The following is a 19,619-nucleotide window of genomic DNA, read 5'->3' as shown; positions in this document are numbered from 1 at the left end:
GGATTTGGCAGCTATTTGAGCCCTTATTTATATTCAGATTACTATTTCAAAACAGATCATAAATGATATCACACTAGCCACAGCATGCTCTCAAAACTACACTGCTCCCAAGAACTCACCTGAAACCCACGTCAAAATGGGAGTTTTCCTCTATGGCCCTTATTAAGCTAACTTTCTCAAGCCTTTTGTAAAGATCTAGGAGGCTAACGAGTGACAGATGAAATGTTCTTCTATTATTTTTAATTAGCACTGTTACATTATAATTTGACCATTAGTGTTTCTTTAGATTGGAAGCTTTTCATAAAAAGGATCATTTCAGTTGCTCATATTGCATCTACATGCAGCGGAACCTCCAATTCTCACTGGCATTACAGCATACAAATTCATGTTAATTCACAAACAAATATAACTCTTACCATAGCCATTAATCCAAAAGCCCATAAAGGAAAGGAGTGTTAACATGACCATGGAGAAATATAATTATGTTAAAAATGTACCACCACAATATTTTAATAAATGAACTAAAAGCGATATAACTTTTAACTCAAGGTTGAGATGATTAAAAAAACCAAATGCAAGACTTGTCAAAAAACAGTGCCTATAATAGGGGCAGGAGAAAGAGAAAGACCAACAAAAGCTAATAACGAAGTATTGCTTCCCCAAGGTACTGGTCAGTCTGAGGAGTTCACTGCAGCAGGATAGCGACTAACTGAATAGAGTGGGTGGCTACAGGGAAAAGGTTGGATAAAGATAGTTAAATTGTGAAAGTTCGATAAATTTTACTGTTTGGAGGCCATTCTGTAGAGTTATCCAGTCTCAGGCAGGGCAACTGCCAGCAGGGGCTTGGAACAATCTCTCCTCCCCTCATGTACAGTTCTGCACTGTTAGCTTGGCACGTTGCTGAAGCACTCACTGACAATAACCACCACCACGGAATGCTGGAAAGAAAAATAAATCCAGTGCAAACATGGTGTCACCACAATGGGACTACAGCTCTTCCAGAGAACTCAGTCTGGGACACGGCAATGAGCTACTTCTCCTGTGCCAGCTATGGTCTCTCTCCTAAACTCGGATCCTACAGCTGTATGTTTAACTGGTCATACGGCTGATCGGCACGAAACCTACTGCAGAGCCAGCAGGAGCTCCCGCAGTTGTTCACAGGGAGGATACAACCGTGACTCCCCAGCACTGACCTCGCCTTGGGTCACAGAGGTGCCGTGCTGACAATATCAGCCTCACAGTCCTGAGGGCTCACGTCCTCTCAAAGGCAGCATCAAAGCTGGGAACCATTCCGTACATCAGCACTGTCCTGTCAGTCACGGGATGCAGTCCCAGCACAGTAGTCAGATAACTCGCTTCAAGACCCACAAAAGCAGCGACACTACTGGTGCTGTCCTGCCGTGGCCAAGCTCATGAGCACACTGTGAGCCAGCAGGTCTCGCAGACCAGAAGTTCCCAAACCGTGATTCTCAAACCTCTTCAAAATAGCAGAGCTGTCCTGGACAACCACAACAGGCTAACATGCAGATGTGTGCACAGCAACCCCCAAAAAAGCAGTTACCCCTGTCCACTGACCAGCAGGATCTAACTGCAGAGCCTCCTTGCTTTGCACTTGCTCTGCTGCATCCATAATAGAAGAGTGCAGCCAGCAGCAGGATTCTCCTCTAAACATGGACAGAGAGTGAATAATCATCAGGACTGGTGGAATGGGACGTGCTAAAAGGAAGAGGGCCGGGGTCCTGATTTGGTGGGGAGAAGTTTAGGTAGTGGGCAAGTTGGAAGATGCAAGGGAACCTCACCACGAGATCTGAGTGGGAGATAAAATGGTGGTGGCAAGAGGTGCAGGTACCTGGTCGAAAGTAAAAGGTTCCAAGCTTGCAGTAAGGAGAACATGTGGCAGGAGAGTGGGGACAGGAAGTTTTACTCTTCTTTCACATCTGTGTGGCAGAAAAAAAAAAAAAAAAAAAAATCACAAAGGTAAGGGGCTGACAAGCAGCTGTGAGATTCACTAACTTTTTGAATTCCTGGTGTGGAGAACGAGAGCCAAAATTAAACAGCCAATTCCCAGCCACACTCATCAGTCGTGCTAGAAAGTTGTGATGCTCATCATCTTATTTTGCTGCTTCTGGACATTCTTGGCAGGACAGAATAAGCTTACAGAGGTGGTTATAGGAACCTATTCAATCTTCTCCTTGCTAAAGCCTGACTATTTTCACTTACAATGACCTACAAATGCTCCCTCTTCTGCTGGGCACACATTTCTAATCCAACACTCAGAAACGAAAACATCTTTTTATTTATTTCACACTGCAAAACTCCACCCATTTTTCACCAGACCAGTTATATTTTCCTTTTATTTTTAGGATTTACAGTTTGTCCTGCACACAGTCTTTGGGAAACACATACCAAACTGCAGCAAATCAATAATTCATTTAACCGACAAAAAAATCCAGCAGGCTCCCTCTGACTCCTAACTATACATGGACAGATGCCAAATAAACCTCTTGATCCAGAGCCATTTAGAGCTCTGTTCTCTGGAAGCCACGCAGGCTCAGAAAGAATATGTTTCCAGGCATAGGTGTTTACATTCTTGCACATCCTTCCTCGCAAAATGAACCCTGCATATATTCCAGTCAACCCCTGCATGTAAAAGAAAAGGAAAAACGGACAAGCATCGAGCTATGTTTTTAATATCAAACAGCAACAGTTCTGTCAGACCAGTAGGGAAAATAACAAGAACTGCAGAGCTTTCCCTACAATCAGCCCGATGCCTGCGTTGCCCTGTACAAACACGTGTACCAGCATTCGGACGGACCTCAAGGAGCACATGTTGCAATAACCCAGTATGAGGGGCACAAAGAACTGGCTAAAATCTGGCATCAAACACAGCTGCAGCTGCCTTCCCCAACACAGCAGATGAAAATAAACAAACACGCTTTTGCTCGATGAAACCAGCTCAGACAAACCATATTCACTAGCTACAGAAAAGTGACAACCAGTGGACCTAACTGAGGCAAACGTCATCAGCCATTCTACTTATCCTTACGCTTGTCAGAAGTCATCACTGCTATCTTAAGCAGCTTTTACTATTCCAGAAGTAAATGTAAGTTCTGCGAGGATTTTAGCAGGCCCTCTGCCCAATGCGAGAGATGGCAAAACTGCTCATAGTTACTGTGAAACGTTAAAAGGAAGAGGAGAGTCATCTTGAAAGCTATGCCAAACACAAATACCTGCTGGAGGGAATTCAACACAGACAGTTCATACTCATGTTCATCAATGATAGCAAATTAAAACTGGTCTTACGTACTCAATGCACAGGACTGGAGTATTTAAAAAAAACTCAATATGTTAAGCGCAGTATATCTCCAGAGAAATTAGGTATTGACTGCATGCCTCAGTGAGTAGAAAATCTACAAAAATCCATAGGAGGCATTGATCCAAATATTACTTTTTAACACTAACTATGTAACTATTTTTTAAACGTACACTGGGTGCAGATACAATTCTCTTTAATTATCAATCAACAAACAAAAAGGTAATACTGTTTATACAGTATGGTCTTTAAAAATGAATACAATGAATACGCTCAAATATTACGCTAAAACTAACAATGCAGTTCTGCCGTATGAAATTTGCATCAAAATAAAAAGGGTTTAAATTTAAAAACCCCACATGCTGGTCGCAATGAGATCCAGCCACCAAATAGGGGAGTGCTGATGGTGTGGGTCAGATCCTGTGGCAAAGCCCAGCAATTCGTCATCAGCTGCCACGAGAGCTGCACGTCCAACTCGGCCCTTACCAGAGGCTGTCAGACGAACATGGACTAATTCTACCACGCAAAAGTGTTGCCATGCAGTGGCCACTGACAGGAAACTTTCTGGATCTCAGTGGACTGCGTAACCTCTACACCTGAAGAACTCCACAGAGAGCTTGGGGAATAAATAGGCAGGCAGCTGGCTTAATCTCTCGATTCAACTAGGGAAACACCAGTGTTGATCTGAATTAGTGGGAAGTGGTTGCATTTGATTGGCTTTATGCAAGGAGGTTATCAGCTTTAAGCATTGCCAAGAGGCACTTTTGAAAGCAACAAATTCAGAATTTTGTTTTAAGTTTCAGCATGTACCTCAAACTGCTGTATATCTTCAGGTAAGTGCTTTAGGAATAAAAGCAGAGCAAGTCAAAATGCTCTCATTTGTCTAGCTCAATACAGCAACTGGTACTATTCAGGGGGTTTGAGGTTTGAGATATATTTATATTGCTACCTACACTCAGGAAATGCCCTCTGGAAATGATCTCATTTATATAAAATAACATTTAAAAATTGGAACTGTATTCCAAAAGCATTGAAATAAATAATCCACCCTGAAAAATGGGGTAACACCAGAACGAAGGCTATCTATGCAGCTTTAATTTGCCAATGGTGAAACAGTCTTTAAACACTTTCCAGAAGAGCACCCCACCTCACTTGGTACACGAGACTGCGCTGAGACTCCATCATGAGTCGGGAGTACAGGAGATTGTTGAGCAAAGAAGCCCTTTGCCCCAACTGTTGGAAGTTTTTTAGTATCCTGAAACATCTCCGAAACTCTAAACCTCACAACAAGAGATGAGATGAGGGAAACCAGTCGCTGTGTTCTGCCATCCGGACCCGTGCAATCTCTGACAGAAGTCACTGCAGACGCAAATTTTCCCTGGGATGTTGAGAGACCTGCTGCAAATGGGAACCTCTGGTAATTTGATCTTAAAGGATTCCGACTGTTAAGAGGTCAGAGCTGAGACATTCAGTGTGAATGGTTTGGATTCTCTGCAATATATCAGATATCACATCAGGTTCTGCAGGGTCTTCCGGCAAATTTTCTGTTTGCAGCTATTAACAAGCAAAAAGTTTTCAAGTGTAAGATGGTCCCTCAAGCTATCTTTCAGAATATTTTGTTTTCTGGAGTCCTCTGCTTTTCACCAATTCCATCATGGCTTTAGCTACTTGAGGGGGTAATCTAACCCACAGATTGCAAAAGACAACAACTTAACTCACACTTGCACACCCTTTGCCACCCTAGTCTGTAAAATTTCCCTGCTTTTTCAGATAAAAGGAATTCTCTCTCCTGTAATCACGTACCCATCAACAGACACCTGTCCGCTAGACAAACTACCTGCTGTAACTATCCAACTGCCAAATCCCACGTACTCTGGCTTCCACCTATTCTTCAAACAGCATCCACATCAAATACTAGTGCACAGCCACATCGCTCACACTACCAGGAAAAACAGCCAGAGTCAGATCTCCAGAAAATGCACCGTATGCTTGGGAGGGCTAGAAGAGTCTGAAACAGATGCCCTCTTCACCGCAAAATATTTTTGAGCAGGTGAAATTGTGCAATTGTCTTAGCAGCAAATACTTGACAGTCTTATTTCATTTTTTCTAATGACCAGAGTTAAACGATTGCAGGTTTTAACAGCGCCGGCAAATTATCAAGACCCTCTACATTACATGGTCAATGGTCCTTTTAATAGAAAAAGCAATAATATACAGTTGTTTGTGCCAACTAAAACTCGTTAGAAAGTATTAGTTTAAGGTAACAGTTCAGCAGCTATTAACAAGCACAAATTTCTACAGTTATCGCTTGTGACACGATGATCCTAGCAAAGCCGGCAGCAGAAAACCATTCCTTTTGTTTTAGATGATCTTGGGGGTGAGGGCGGGGAATAGGGGAAAGAAAAGTTAACAAAAACACTGTTTCGTAGCAAGAGTCAAAGTTTTTCAATAATCACCATTTTTTTCGCTAGCATAACATTAGAATTGACTTTTTGTCTTGCTGACATAGCAACTAAGAAAGTTGTGTTGCATTGACCATATTGATTGTGAACAATGCAGCCATCAGTGGGACTTCGCACCATATATTTTCGATATTGACCTCCCATTCCCTTTTCCATGGCTCTATGGGTCTGCTATTGGATTTGGACTGCAGTGTAATAAACAGCTAAGGTTTAATTAATGGTAAATGAATACAAGACATAGGTTATGACTTTAACTAATTAGGGAATTGTTGAATTAAGTCTGCCTTGGAATGCAAGGCAGTACAATCAATATCCAATAAAAGGACTATGTATGTAATTTACCTGCAAATGTGTTTCCAATACCATCAAAGTGAGTTTAAATAAGTAAGATATATGAAAGGCTACTGGAAAAAGATTTCAAAAAGTTAACACTTTATGGCTTCAAAAAAGGTTTTTCTCCTTGCAGAAGGAATGTCATCTTGAAATATCCTCTCATAACACAGATGGTGACACTCAGACACAGCTCTCCCTAAAGGACAGTGCAGACTCGAAACGTTTTTCCTTGACAATGCAACATTAGCAAATATTGCCTCTGCCTCTACAGAGTACAGCAAACACAAACCAGTACTCCCAACATGAACCAATTAAGTTTAATGGCAAGCTCTTCTTAGGGTGTCTTGGTCCGCCTTCCAGTACCATACGTGCAGCAGCCTTTCAGTTTTAATCGTGCTGCCCCCCTTCCTCCACCAGCCCCGGCAAAGTGTTCCCAGGTACAAGAAGAGGTCACCACACAAGGGTCTGATCAACCCTGAGCAATCCCCAAGACTACTTCTACTGTATACATCAGCTCACACAGCCTGATTACTCATTCTGTAATCACTTCTCTGAAATAAAAAAAAGAAACCTACCTACTCCCTTGTGGGCATCTACGCTGGTAAACTCTATTGTCCCATTATGGCCCTTCCTAGGATTTTCCTGATACTGTTTGTGGTTCCCATTGGGACAATATCTGTAGGAAAGTCCATAATCTGCAAGATAAACCTGGAAGACATGAACAGACAAATGAATAATGCTTTTGTCCTTTGAAAGTATAACCTTTATAATTAAGTCTTAAGAAACTGATAGGTTAAGGACAGCCTTAGATCTAAATTTTATTAAACCAAATGGTGCCTCAGGATAAAATATGTACAACTGGGGGCTATAACAGCTGCCCTCCCCATTTAAATCCTTCCACTACTATACTCTTATCTTATTTCAGAGTCGAACAGAATTTCAGTCTTTTTATTTTGTTCCTAAGCTCTCTCCTCTCCAGGTGGGCATCCAGACATCATAAACTGCAATATGCCTTTCATGTATCCTCACGTTGCTTATGGGACCCCTTCCTCTCTTTACTTAAACAGGCACATACGCACCCCTGTTCAAATTTTCCATCAGCTGAGACTGTGCAATTTCATAACAGCAGTGCAACTTAAAAGCCAGAGGAAGCGAGAGGCAGCAGCTTTCCCCAGCTGGACCGGACACAGGGCTTCAGCACTAACAGGGGCCGTGACCACAGGGCTGCTGGGCATTAGCCTGACTGCAGTCTCATCTTTGTCAATGTCACCGTCAGTAACTTCATACTGGCAACAACTATTTAAACAGAAAGCATAAGATAAAACAAAGCAAAACAAACTAGCCCCCCCCACCACCCAGAAAGCACTCTGAGTAAATCACTCCTGAATTTAAAATAAATTTTAAAAAGGCACAGAGCCAGACTTCACTCTAAGTTACTCTGAAGCAAATCCATGGAGCAAAATCAGTGTAAGAGAAAAACATTTGGGCCCCCACTGTGTATATTGCAGCAAGGTCACGCATTCTGCCACATTTACCCTTCCGTGTGGGACAGGCAATTTTTTTTTTTCCCCAAGATGCTTCACCGTAGCTACCTAAATAACCAGAGCAAGGAAGCCCCGCAGTTCTGAATGACGTATCTGGGAGATGCACTTCCATATTCTTGGGACTTAACTGTGAAAGCATTAACTCACTTTAAACTTAGCCTTGCTCACTTTTGATGGTATTTGAAGCTGAAACCAGAACAGCTCAGGAGAGCTCAATTTTACTTTCTGTTCTGCTGCTGCCTGTCAAGACAAACCCGAACATGCCATCTGGCTCCTATGCCTCTATTTCTCTACAGGCACAGCACCCAGTACTACATCCGTGTCAATCCTGCCACCCACATAATTTAGATGAAGGGCACAAGTCCACTCCATGAAGTTCAGATTAACATGTTCTACCCTCCAACAGGGGTGGACTTAATACATGCACATGGTCGATTACTGCAGTGCAGCTGACAAGCAGTAACTTGTTGAAAGCAGCCGGAATTTAATCACAATCTGTCCGCCCCACAATATCCCATAGGTTATTTTCTCACTCTGTCATTTTCACACTCCCACCTGGCCTTTGCCCCTTACATTGACCAGTTCTCACATTAGGTAATTGCTTTTTTTATAAATATCCAAGTATAGTACTTTCACTTAAAAAAAAAAAATGCTACAGACTGCTCTTATATTGCCAATGGAACTGATCTCTGGGGCAAAAGCTAAACCATCTGAGGGCACATAGAGATCATTTCTACTGAATCATATTATATTACAAAGCAAACCTCTTTCTCATTTGAACCGTAGTTTTGTTTCCTCTTTAGCTAAAAAATAGTTTATCCTATAAAAGTCTAAAATAAACTCTTCTGGCACTCACTTTTAATTTAATGATGTCACTCCTGGTGGAGGAGAAACAAACAAACAAAAAACCCTCAAGAAAACTTAACGCACTATTTTCCAGCGCATTCTGTTGAACTACTGATTCCTGTTTGTGCTCCAGGCAGCTTAAATCCTAGGATGGCTGGTCTCTTGGTTTTACTGTTTCTGCTGCAGGATCTCTGCTTATTTGGAGCGTGTAAGCTGGGATGCAGCACTCGTTTCCTGCAGGGCGATGGCTTTTAAGATTACCGATGATGTTTTTCACCTGACAGACTATACAAACTGTGATACAAGATTAAAGACCGTAGGCACATTTAGAAAATCTGGGACAAGGCATAAACTTTGTTGGGTTGACCGATTTGATTTTCTCCTGTGCCCGTTCTCCAGCGTATTCCTGATGCTCTGGTACCTGTCGTAACTGCGCCCACAGTCAGGGTGAGGGAACTAATTTAAACTACCCTAATATCAAGTTTTGCGAGTCTTCTGCATCCTTTGTGGGCTGGGAAGGAGTAGGCTAGAAGGTGTATGGTTAACCAGGCTAAGCGGTACATTTTGGATTTTGCTTATATAGATTTCTGACATGTACAGCTGACCAGATACAATAAAATGAAATACAGAGCAGATTCCAACCTTTACAAATTCAGGCTATGGCTTATATTAAAATGAGATTTTAACTGTTAGAAAAAACAATACAAGAAAAGCATCTCTGCCAGCTCTCTGGTTCTGTCTGGGCTGGGAACGCTAGCTTATGTGATAGACACTCCCATATGGCAGCCCAGCCTTGGTGGTCTTTCAAACTATCCTAACAACAGGGCATGTAGAAAGTAGCCACAAATACTCAACCTTGAACCATGTAAAAATGTTACTAGTTATCCCACAGATAAATCACAGTAACTACGTGCTCTAAAATCCATTTTTAAGCAACAGATTTGCTTAAAATACCTTCAAGTAGTAGCATCAGCAGAGCAGTTTTAAATTTATACTGAAAAACCCCTCTAAAAGTGAGACGTAGCTTTAGGTTATCCTGCCTTGATTGATGGTGGCAACACCTGGAAACCAAGAAGCAATCACTTCTTAAAGGCACTCATATGCAATTGCAACAACATCTATGATTGCACCACAGTTTGCTCCAGAAGTTGGTCATGAGTGTCACTGTTCAGCTTACTTCTAGCCGAGCCACTGAGCACTTCCACAACTTTCACGCCAGGTTTTTTCCACAAACATGCAACTGATGGTAGCCTCTCAAGGCAAAGCCTCTTGGCCACCACAAAAAAAAAAATCAATCCCCTTCAGCTTGTACAAAACCAGCAATGCACTGTTACAACCTTGCCTCAACCATTATCAGAATTACTACATTATTTTAAATTACCATTAATTTCATTTCATCAATTCTCATTATAACCCTTTCATCATTAAAAAGATATATAGTTCTTTAAAGCTAGTTGTCACTTTTTGATAATATAACACAGCGTGCCCTTCCAAATTTGCTCAGAATGTGGTGGGTAGGGGTAGTTAACAAATTTGTAGGTTGCTGGGGTTTTTTTAAGGGTATAGGGAGGGGGAAAAGATGATGAGTATTGAAGAATATTGAGAAAAATTAAGTCAGTGTTAGTATGTGTTTCAATACCATCTGCATGCTTTTTTTAGGAACAACAAAACAAATAAGAACAAAAAGAGAACAAAACATATGCAGAGTAAGATAAACAAGACACTTGAAACAAGACATGGTAACATGGATGATGAAGGTGCAACAGTGACATAAGCCTAGAACAGCTGGGTTTAGCTGTGTTACACTGTACGCTCCTTCCCCCACGCTTACTTATTTTAACCCTGTTGGTTTGGTTCAAGTTCCTCTTTTTTACACATCCCAGTCTGCACTAGACTCAGCCGTGCTTAGCACGGTCTGTTATTAATAGATTTTGTTATAGATTAGGAGCCAGATTTCTGAAGTCTTCACACTTAATTTCATGGAAACATGAACGTGCCCATCTCATTGAAGCGAACAGCCACCCGGGCACAAATAACTCTTTATGTGCACAAGCAACCAGCCGTACCTTTGGCAATCCTCATGTCCTTTCTGTGCATGACTCCCTCACAGTGCTTTATAGCTGCAGTGCTAAATATCTGCTAAATATATAAAACTCTCACAACTCGTATACATTATGATACATATATCATGGATGTACCATATATGGCACTGATCTGCGAAGTCACAAGCCTGGCACTTTGGATTCTCATGGTATTCTCTTTATCTTGAAGTACACGTAGCAGGAGATTTATTGCTGAAAGGGTAACAATACAGTGATTTTCTTTGTACGTTTTTCTTTCCAATGGTTCCATTACTAAGCTTATGTAATGCGCTGTAAATAATTAAGTAGATACCTACTAACAAGAAGCAGATTGGTTGATAATGGCCACAGAGCTGTCAACTTCCATTGGACACTACGCTACAAAAAGGCTAACGATGGACTGAAGTCCATCTTGGGGCAAGAAGTCTGAAGTACAGTGTTTGGGACAGAAATAGCATCTTTCCCAGAACAGAAGCCGAGGAAGGAGGAAAGCAGGGAGAGAGGGGGAGTAATTTTCTGTGACTTGTCAGTGGCAAGTCCCGATGCTGGAATCAATTGAACTCCAAGGTATTTAGGCCACAACTACAAGAAGAAATTAAACCAGCGTAAGCAGTTCTATTCAAATGTAGCAGTAGGACTAATGAAAGAAAATTAAGGCCATCTGATTGTGAAGCTACATCTCAGACCAGGGGCGTAGCCAGCATCCGTGAGTTAAAATTCAACTGTTTCTGTATGGCATCGCTGCATACTGTATCCTTCCTAAAAACACATGAAGGAGAACAGAAGAGAGTTTCATTTTGCTCAGTTCATCTGCTCTTTAGCAAATCTGTCATACTGGACTAAAGAGCTGGAGTCACAATGATTCATCTCACAATGAAAAATGGCTTAAAGTTGGAACTGTTTTCATGCATGTTTTTCCCACACGATCAATGTGTGAGCTCTCCATCTTCTATGCTGGTCCACTGAAAGATGGCTGTAAAAGTTAACATTCTGAAACATTTTTGTATTCTTCTTTTTTCCTTTTCAGTTAAGGCTATCTATGATAATCAAGTCTGTGAGTTTTATTCTGTAACTATCGTGTCTAAGAAACACTTAAAATCAGAACTGAGGTGCAAATGCAATTAAAATTTACAGCTTAAAAAATCCGAATAGGCAACTTCTGGTGCAGACTTGAGTCTGCAAGACTGCAGCACGTCTGCCCATATATTCCGGGGGGGGGGGGGGGGGGAGAAAATACTAGAAGGTAATTGTTTTGGAGAGGCATTCTTCCAAACCTTATTTCATTTATTACAAACTGTGGTTTTAAGCTCTTGTCTGGTGACCGCTTGTCCCTTTTAGTAGTATCACAATTTAAATGAGTTTAATGGATTTGAATTTCTCTTTTAGCATCTATATAAATAATGCTTATTCTGCTTTATCAAACGAACAGTTACTACTATGCACCGAATTATCTTTAACTCGCCGCAATACTGAGACAGTGCTTCACTTGTTCTGTAATTTATAGGTCTGATCACTTCAAGTTTCTTTCAGGCCTCTTCGAGATTCATGGGCTGTGTACTTCCCTCAGTACATCACTCCTGTCAGTCATTGTGCTGGGTCCATGTTGAGAAACATATTGACTAGAGAATTGATCTTTTGACCTGTAACTCACTGAATGGCCTCGCTCCCTTCTATTGAATAGATCTGCAGCAAGCTGCTCTTTGAGGTCAGTTGATTCTGATCTTCTAACCATTTCTAAACATCATTTGGAGGTCACCGAGTGACAGGACCTTTACTTTATTTGTTTCTCTGCCTTGCCACAGAAGGTAAGGGATAGCAGTATGGATTGCACACGTTCTTTCAAAAAAAGGGGACTATGATATTTATTGGCTGTGGTGTAAATTTACCGAGTTAATTTACAGAAGAGAGAGAGTAGCAGCAGAAAGTCTAACATAGAAAAATGATCTTTTTTGGAAGGGCAGGAAGTCGGTGACAAATTCACACAAAAGAGTACACATGAACAGCCACTAAATGACAAAAAAATGCAAAGTTGAGTAGACATGCTTTTTTGAACAGAGATTTATGTCTCTTCACCAAAAGAGAATATGGAAATACATTTTGAATATATATATATTTTATTTTTAAGAGATTAGTTATGGGTTTCTTTTAAAAACAGATTTCTAGAATTAAAGGACACTTCCAATTTATTTTCTCTTAAAACCCTAGACCCTAAAGAGCAAGAACACACTAGCATAAAATTCTTAACAAAAACTCAGCACAGAAATTGTTAGGTCAGACAGCTTTATTATGCAAACTCCCACTGGAGCTACAGGTCTCTCAGCTTGTATTCCTGAGTTGGAGTTTGCCACTGGCTAGATGCTCTCACTCCCTATTTATAAGATTAGTTTGATCACTTTACCTCGCAGCTCCATTGTTTCAAAAAAAAAAAACAGACCAAGGCAATCTAGCTATCCACCCTTTTAGCAGAGACAGAAGACAAAACACTTCACAGGCATTTGGTAGCAATAACAGTGTCTGAGGTTTTATCTGAAGCGTCTAAGGTTAGTACGAGATAGCCAAATTAAAACGCAGCATCTCCGACAACAGTTTAGAGGATGCAGGACAGGATATTCCATATTGTTGCCACATTTAGTCAGTGGTAATGCTCCACAGAGCTTCCCAAAACACTGTTCTGGTAAATACATAATACATTCAGCTCACCAGCATGTTATAAAGACAGCTTGATTTGTAGAAAAGGCTGTCGCAACATCGTAGAATCATAGGATCATAGAATTGTAGGATCATAGAATCGTTAAGGTTGGAAAAGACTCATGAAGTCTGACGTAGGAACTGCAAATGTTTGGAATAGGAAGAAGCAATTTTCATGGCAAAATTACATGCAAATTAATGGCACAGGCAAATAGCCAGGACATGACAAATGAAAAATCATCTGTGCAAATACACATGTACCGTTCTGAATACCTGAATCTGTGTGAGAATATTGTCTAGTACCGCTCCTAACCCAGGTAAAGAACATTTACTGAAGTATGGGGGCAGACAGCACATCAGAGTCAACAATTCCAGGGGAAGGATATTCCATTAGTGGCATATGTAGATCTGCCAATTTGAAAGTTTTAGCTGTGTTGTTGGTGACATTGCTCCTTCTTTTCATGCCCCACAAGCCACAGAGCATACATGTTTCAAGATATTGTGCAAGCTGTGTCTGGAAAACATTTTTTTATTTGACCAGAAAGAGTCCCATTAAGCCATCTGCCCTGCTGTGTAAGCTAAATACAGTACACATTACCTTAAAACACATTTAGAAATAATCATCACTGTCTACGTGGCTGTAGACTGGTACGGTATAGTTGTCATGGCTTCAGTGAAATCAGCAGACCTGTGGCCGCTTGCAGAATTTCTGGGGCCCGTGACTGGGAAGTTTATCTAACTAATATCTGAACAGGTCTAAGTTTTCTTAAGCATACAGAAATTAAAGTTTAATTCATACCTTAGATATGCAAGCAAATATTAGAAATTCTCTCCCATTAGCACCTCTGAATTAGAATGTGAACTTTTTGAAGTGTTTTATAGAATAATTTCAGTGGCAGAGAAATTTTACTGAAACAAAATTCTACACAAAACCTCTCAGCAGTAACATACACTTTGTACGTGCTGAGCTAGGAGCTACTTAAACTGGACTATCTATTGATTTCTTTTATTTAATAAATATAGCTTAAGTTATAATTCCACCTAAAACCTCTGTCCGGTAACTCACAAGTACCTTATTTTTAATCTGTCAATGAATTTACTACTTATGAAAACAAAATACTAGAATAGCACGATCTTCATGCAGACAACATGAGAAACAAATCAGAAAATCACCCCACAATCTGGCTAATTCAAAAGCAGCTGATCAAAGTCAGCTACATGTCTTAAAATTTTATGATTACTGTAAATGGACACTTCCAAAATGATTTCAATGTGAAAAACAGTAGCATATCTTGCTGTCACAAAAATACACAATAGCCAAGACAAAAGAAGTCATTTGAGTTATGTTAATGGGTTTGGGTAGCAGATCGTTTTGCCTCTAAATAGCCTCCTTCTTTGGATTCAGCAGGCTGGTAAACACCATAAACTGAGATTATGTACTGGCTGCTACCACTGTCTAAAAACACGGTTGTTCTAAACAGCCATGATAGTTTTCAAACTGTGTGTTTTAGAAAGCTGAAAAGTTAAATTTGACTCAACCCTTTAACTTGAAACTTGTAAAAAAGCAGATATAGTTCAACTGTTCAGCCTCCAATGGCAGTGAGCTGCTTTGCAAGATCTGCTTCATCACTGCAGCAGAAAAACAAAAATTGAAAGAAAAGGAGAAGTATTGCTTACAGCTAATTACATTTAAGTAAAGTTAGAGATTTCCTTTTTTCTTAAAAGATTTTTTTTTCCAAGGAAAAAGCATACTTAGATTTTATTAACTGAAGAAAAAAAGACATGGTAAGAGCATGTGACAATATGACAGGATCAAAAGATTTGTTTCAAAACATTTCACCAAAACACGTCACTTTCAAAGCTAGCTTTAGGCTTTAGAGCATTAGAGTGCAGCAACCTTAATCCTACTTACCTGTTATATCCACTACAACGAGCAGGACATAAGAGTTAGCTTCACAGAAACACAATTCACAACAATATTAGAAAGCTAGAACTTCCCAGGAATGAAAATACAATGGGCCACATCCTTAAACTCTACTACTATACTTAAACTGGCATAACCTAGAACAGAAATTAGGTCCTCTAACTTACCCTTCTTGATTAGTTTACCCATCCATACCAGTACCCCAGTCAGCAGAGCACAAAGGGAACAAAGCAGACTTTTGCCCTGCTTCTTTCTCAGACCTTAACCTCCATAGAGCCACTTGCAGATTTGTCGTGACAGGATGTGAATGTTCATGCACAAACGCCTTTTAATACATGAATTGCTAATGCAGAATATATGTAACTTAAAACTATTAAACAGTTCTAAATACATTAGAGTAGCAGTGTAGATAAGTAAACACGCTTACCTCGTGTGGATTGGTGTAACCCAAAAGTAGATTTGCTGCTTTAATGTCACCATGAACATACTCATTTTCATGTATATATTCCAAAGTATCCAACTAGGAAAGGATTTAGAACAGAAAAGAAAATATCATCATCTCCACTCAGCCCTTAACCCTACCAGCAAATATTTCTCTTATACAGTGAAATCAAGGGCTACACAGACTGAGCTGACAAATTTGTTTTGAGTTAGAGCACAAGGAGTACCCACTCCGCCCACAGGGTCTGTTCCCACCAGGCACATAGCTGATGGCAAATGGTAAACAAGCCATACTGTGCCATGAGGTACCCCTGTGTAACTACCTACCAGTACCAGCTGCTAAGGTCACAAAGCAAGAATGGAACTAGTACTTTATAAACACTGGAGAAAATGTTGAGAACACCAAGCTCTTAAAAATAACATATTCAATCCACCCTGAAGGTTTATAATATATTTGATCCTGCCAGTTATTATATGACCTGCATTTCATGTCACCATCCCCCTGCATCATCGTCCTCCTTCAGCTCCTTACTGAGGTACGATAGTTCTAATTGTTATTGAAAAACATGTTTGCACTTGGCAACTCATACAAAGGACAATCTAAGGCTGGCTTTTGGAGAGTACAAAGACTGTTACAAGTTTGTCAATTATGTGACTACAAAAGCCCTTCACTTTTCTTTTAATTATTATTATTTAGGTTAAAAGGGAAATTTCAAGGTGTCCAGTCCAAACCCCCTGCTTCAAGCAGGACTAACGTCAGTCAGATCAGGTTGTACAGGAGATTGAGTAGTTAAGTTGTAAAAGTCCCCAAAGATGGACGTTTCACAGACTCTGGGAAGCATGTTCCAGTGCCAAGACACTCTTTCTGGGAAAACTTTTCTTTTACACTCAGAGTTTCTCTTCCTGCAACTTAATGACCATTGCCTCTACTCCATTTGCTGTGCACCTCTGTTCTGTAATAGCAGTCTTTCACAACACAAATGATGTTACAAAGGAGCACATATACAATCTTCTGTTAGCGTATGCCAGTCTACACACATGTGAAAACAAAACTGATATTTGCAGACTAGCCTAATCCTGGCCTGTACAATCCGTGTGTTCAGCAAACACACTGAAAATTTTGCTTTCAGGCATGCAATTGTGAACTTTGACAAATATGAGTGTCTAATACAATACCTTTCAGACACTGGGGAAAAAAATCAATACATGTTAACGCATATGAGAATAGGCTTACACATCTCAGTCTAGACACACATTTTGAAGTGTATGGTCTGTGTTTTAACCTATTAGGAAAAATTTTGGTTTGAGCCCACCAACTTCCAGTCTGCAGGGGGTCTTGATTTTCTACTTAGTACTCATTTTATTTAAAAAAAAAAAAAAAGAAAAAGAAAAAAAGAAAAAGAAGACAATACATAGCATTTGCACCTGTTTAATTCTAAACTCAGGAGCTACCTAAAGGAACTTTATTAGAAAGATAATTTTCTAGTCGAACTCAGCAAGTTCCAAGACATAGCAATTTCCTCTCTCTCCGTACATACCATTCGTGCCCCAAGTTGCAGAACAGTCTCCTTCTTAAATCTGCTTCCACAATCTTCAAAGATTCTTTGAAGGTCTTCCCCCAGTCTCTCCATGACCATGAATCTATAGCTACCAGGAAATATATAAAAGGGAGGAATCCTTTAAGGCAGGACTGCAAGTTTGGATCATATTGATAGGCCTTATCTCCATTTTGTTGAAAATGGATCTTCAGTCAATTTGAGGCTTAATTACAATTCATTTCATTACCTTTTTCCCTTGTACTCAGCCAAGCCTGATCCCCAAAACACTGGAATTCCTAAACATCTTATTTTTTTGAGATTCATCCATTTTCTTACTGTAATAATAATAAAAAGATAACATTGGGTTAAAGGTAGCTAGAGAATTTCAAATTTGGTATGGGTTTTTTTGTTGGTTTTGTTTTTATCAAGCCAAGACTTTGAATGAAACAATGAAACAAACAGGACTTATTTGGCAGTTTGTGTAGCAAACAATTCAGACCATAACTTTACTGTGAAGCTCTCTACATTCGCTAAACAAGAAGCAGCTTTTTGTTCTAGCAATGTGGTATTTTCGTTCCCTTAGAAGGCAGATAAGCAATTATCAATAGCTGAAGAAATAATTCCTTTAGAAGCTCTACTTTATTCAATACAGAATGCTTCAAGCTATCACAAGTGCTTATGCCTACCAGCAATCTAAGTCATCTAAAGTCTTTAGGACAGTTCCCATGAATAAATCACATCCATGCTTAAGTGTCTGCAGAATCAAGTGCCTTGATTACTACTAAATCCTGTGATGATTACACACACACTTAGCTCCGTACATGGAAATAGTTACTAGCAGAAATACGGTCACCAATTAGTCCACGTAGTACCTCTGTTCTAAGGCTGGCCTCTCTCTGGAGTCCATTCATTGTTGCGCACTCTGAAGTGTGCACATAATAAATTTGGCACACTTCTGTTCTCCCTTCTGATCAGAAAGGACAAGGATGACATCCAAGTGAAGAAACCTACAGCAATCTAAAATTATTATAGCACCAACTAGGATTAATTCAGTGTATATGAAATGAGTTGGCTATCAAGCTCTAAAGCAACAGTTCTTGTCAGAAGTAGTTAAACTCAAACTTGTCCTTAAATCTATGTAAATCAGAACTGATATATTACTTACTATGCTCTTGTTTTGCAGCCCTCTGGTAAAATTTCAGTTCAGAAAATAAGGGGCCATTTTCAAGATATTCCTATTGAGAAATAAACTTAGTATCAAAAAATGCATTAGAAAGACAACAGTTGCTAAAGAAAAGTGTACGAGAAATTCAAAGAGGGTGAAACCCATCTTTTTTCCCACCGCCCATATACCATGCTATCTGAAAAGTAATTTTAGCAAGCAGCTAAAAAGAAAAGTTGTTTGGCAACACATTTCCATAAAGAACACAGATTCTTTCAGGAATTATTTAAGATACTATTTTCAGAAATATTGTAAATCAGGTGTGTTCAAGGTCATAGTCTGCTTTTCCTTACTAAACTGTTGAGGGCAGTAATCAAGGAAAGGAAAGAATCCAGTCAAGGAAATACCGTGTGTCACGGAAATGCCAAATATATCCCCAAGCAGGGAAAGTATATCAAGATATAAAAAAATAAGAAAAAAGCAAAAAGTTGCAAGCGTGCAATATGGACTCAATGCTGAAAATAAGGATAGATAATTAAGAGAAAGAACTGCATACAAGTTAACAATTTAGAAATGAGATCTGCACATTACCACTTTAATTACATGCACTGCATCATCTTCTACAGGAACGTGAGTTTGAGGGGAAGCTGCAAAATGAGAAAGAGATGAGGATCAAGATGTATGCAACAAAATATAACTGCAAACAAATACCAAGCCAACATTGCATAGAGTGATCAAAAAAAAATACATGACAAAGCCAGCCAGTATTTTGTCTGAATTCCTGCTTTTGGAGGCCAGAGTTTTGCCAAGTTCAAAGAAAAACAAAACGAAAACCACACACACGAGTTTTAATCAACAAGTACAGAAGCAATTTTAACCCACATTTTCAGAACTCTGTCCCTCAATGCTAATTAAGGAGTAAGCAGGATGTCCCTACTGCACGTTTGCACCACAATGAGGTATTCCATTATAACCAACTATGTTTAAGTCATTCCAGTCAATTGGATAACCTCTGTATTTGGTTGCTGTCAATCCACTGTCGTGACAAAGACACCGCTTAAAAGTTATGACCTACATTATGCCTCTAGACAGGATTGTCTGCTTTCCTCTATTACAAATTAATTTGGCCCTAGAACCTTGATTTCTATTCTGACATTATTTAGACACTGGCCTAAGTTAGGGATAGCACAGCCACCACCTGCCTAAAGGGGAGATGAGGGATTGTGCCTCTTAGTGCAAGCAGAGATTTCAAAACAATAATTGACCACATGTGCCAATTACAGCCCA

General features: G+C 39.9%; 1 protein-coding gene across 2 annotated transcripts in view; it reads right to left on the bottom strand.

Annotated features, from left to right (window-relative positions):
* The window catches only part of VRK2 (VRK serine/threonine kinase 2), a gene marked incomplete at its 3' end in the record, with an annotated part of 46,388 nt that overhangs the window by 15,928 nt on the left and 10,841 nt on the right, over positions 1 to 19,619 (bottom strand). For both annotated transcript variants that reach the window (XM_082307576.1, XM_082307577.1), the window contains exons 3-8: positions 18,924 to 18,979; positions 18,336 to 18,405; positions 17,418 to 17,505; positions 17,171 to 17,279; positions 15,619 to 15,711; positions 6,684 to 6,816 (exon numbers count right to left, since the gene is read on the bottom strand). In XM_082307576.1, the coding sequence (XP_082163702.1) occupies positions 6,684 to 6,816; positions 15,619 to 15,711; positions 17,171 to 17,279; positions 17,418 to 17,505; positions 18,336 to 18,405; positions 18,924 to 18,979 (549 nt within the window). The remainder of the gene's footprint in view (positions 1 to 6,683; positions 6,817 to 15,618; positions 15,712 to 17,170; positions 17,280 to 17,417; positions 17,506 to 18,335; positions 18,406 to 18,923; positions 18,980 to 19,619) is intronic.

The sequence above is a fragment of the Platalea leucorodia genome (assembly GCF_965183815.1).
Source record: "Platalea leucorodia genome assembly, chromosome: 3".
In the NCBI taxonomy this organism is placed as follows: domain Eukaryota; kingdom Metazoa; phylum Chordata; class Aves; order Pelecaniformes; family Threskiornithidae; genus Platalea; species Platalea leucorodia.
Note: the sequence above shows the minus strand (reverse complement) of the source record. Positions and strands in the feature narration are given on the sequence as shown.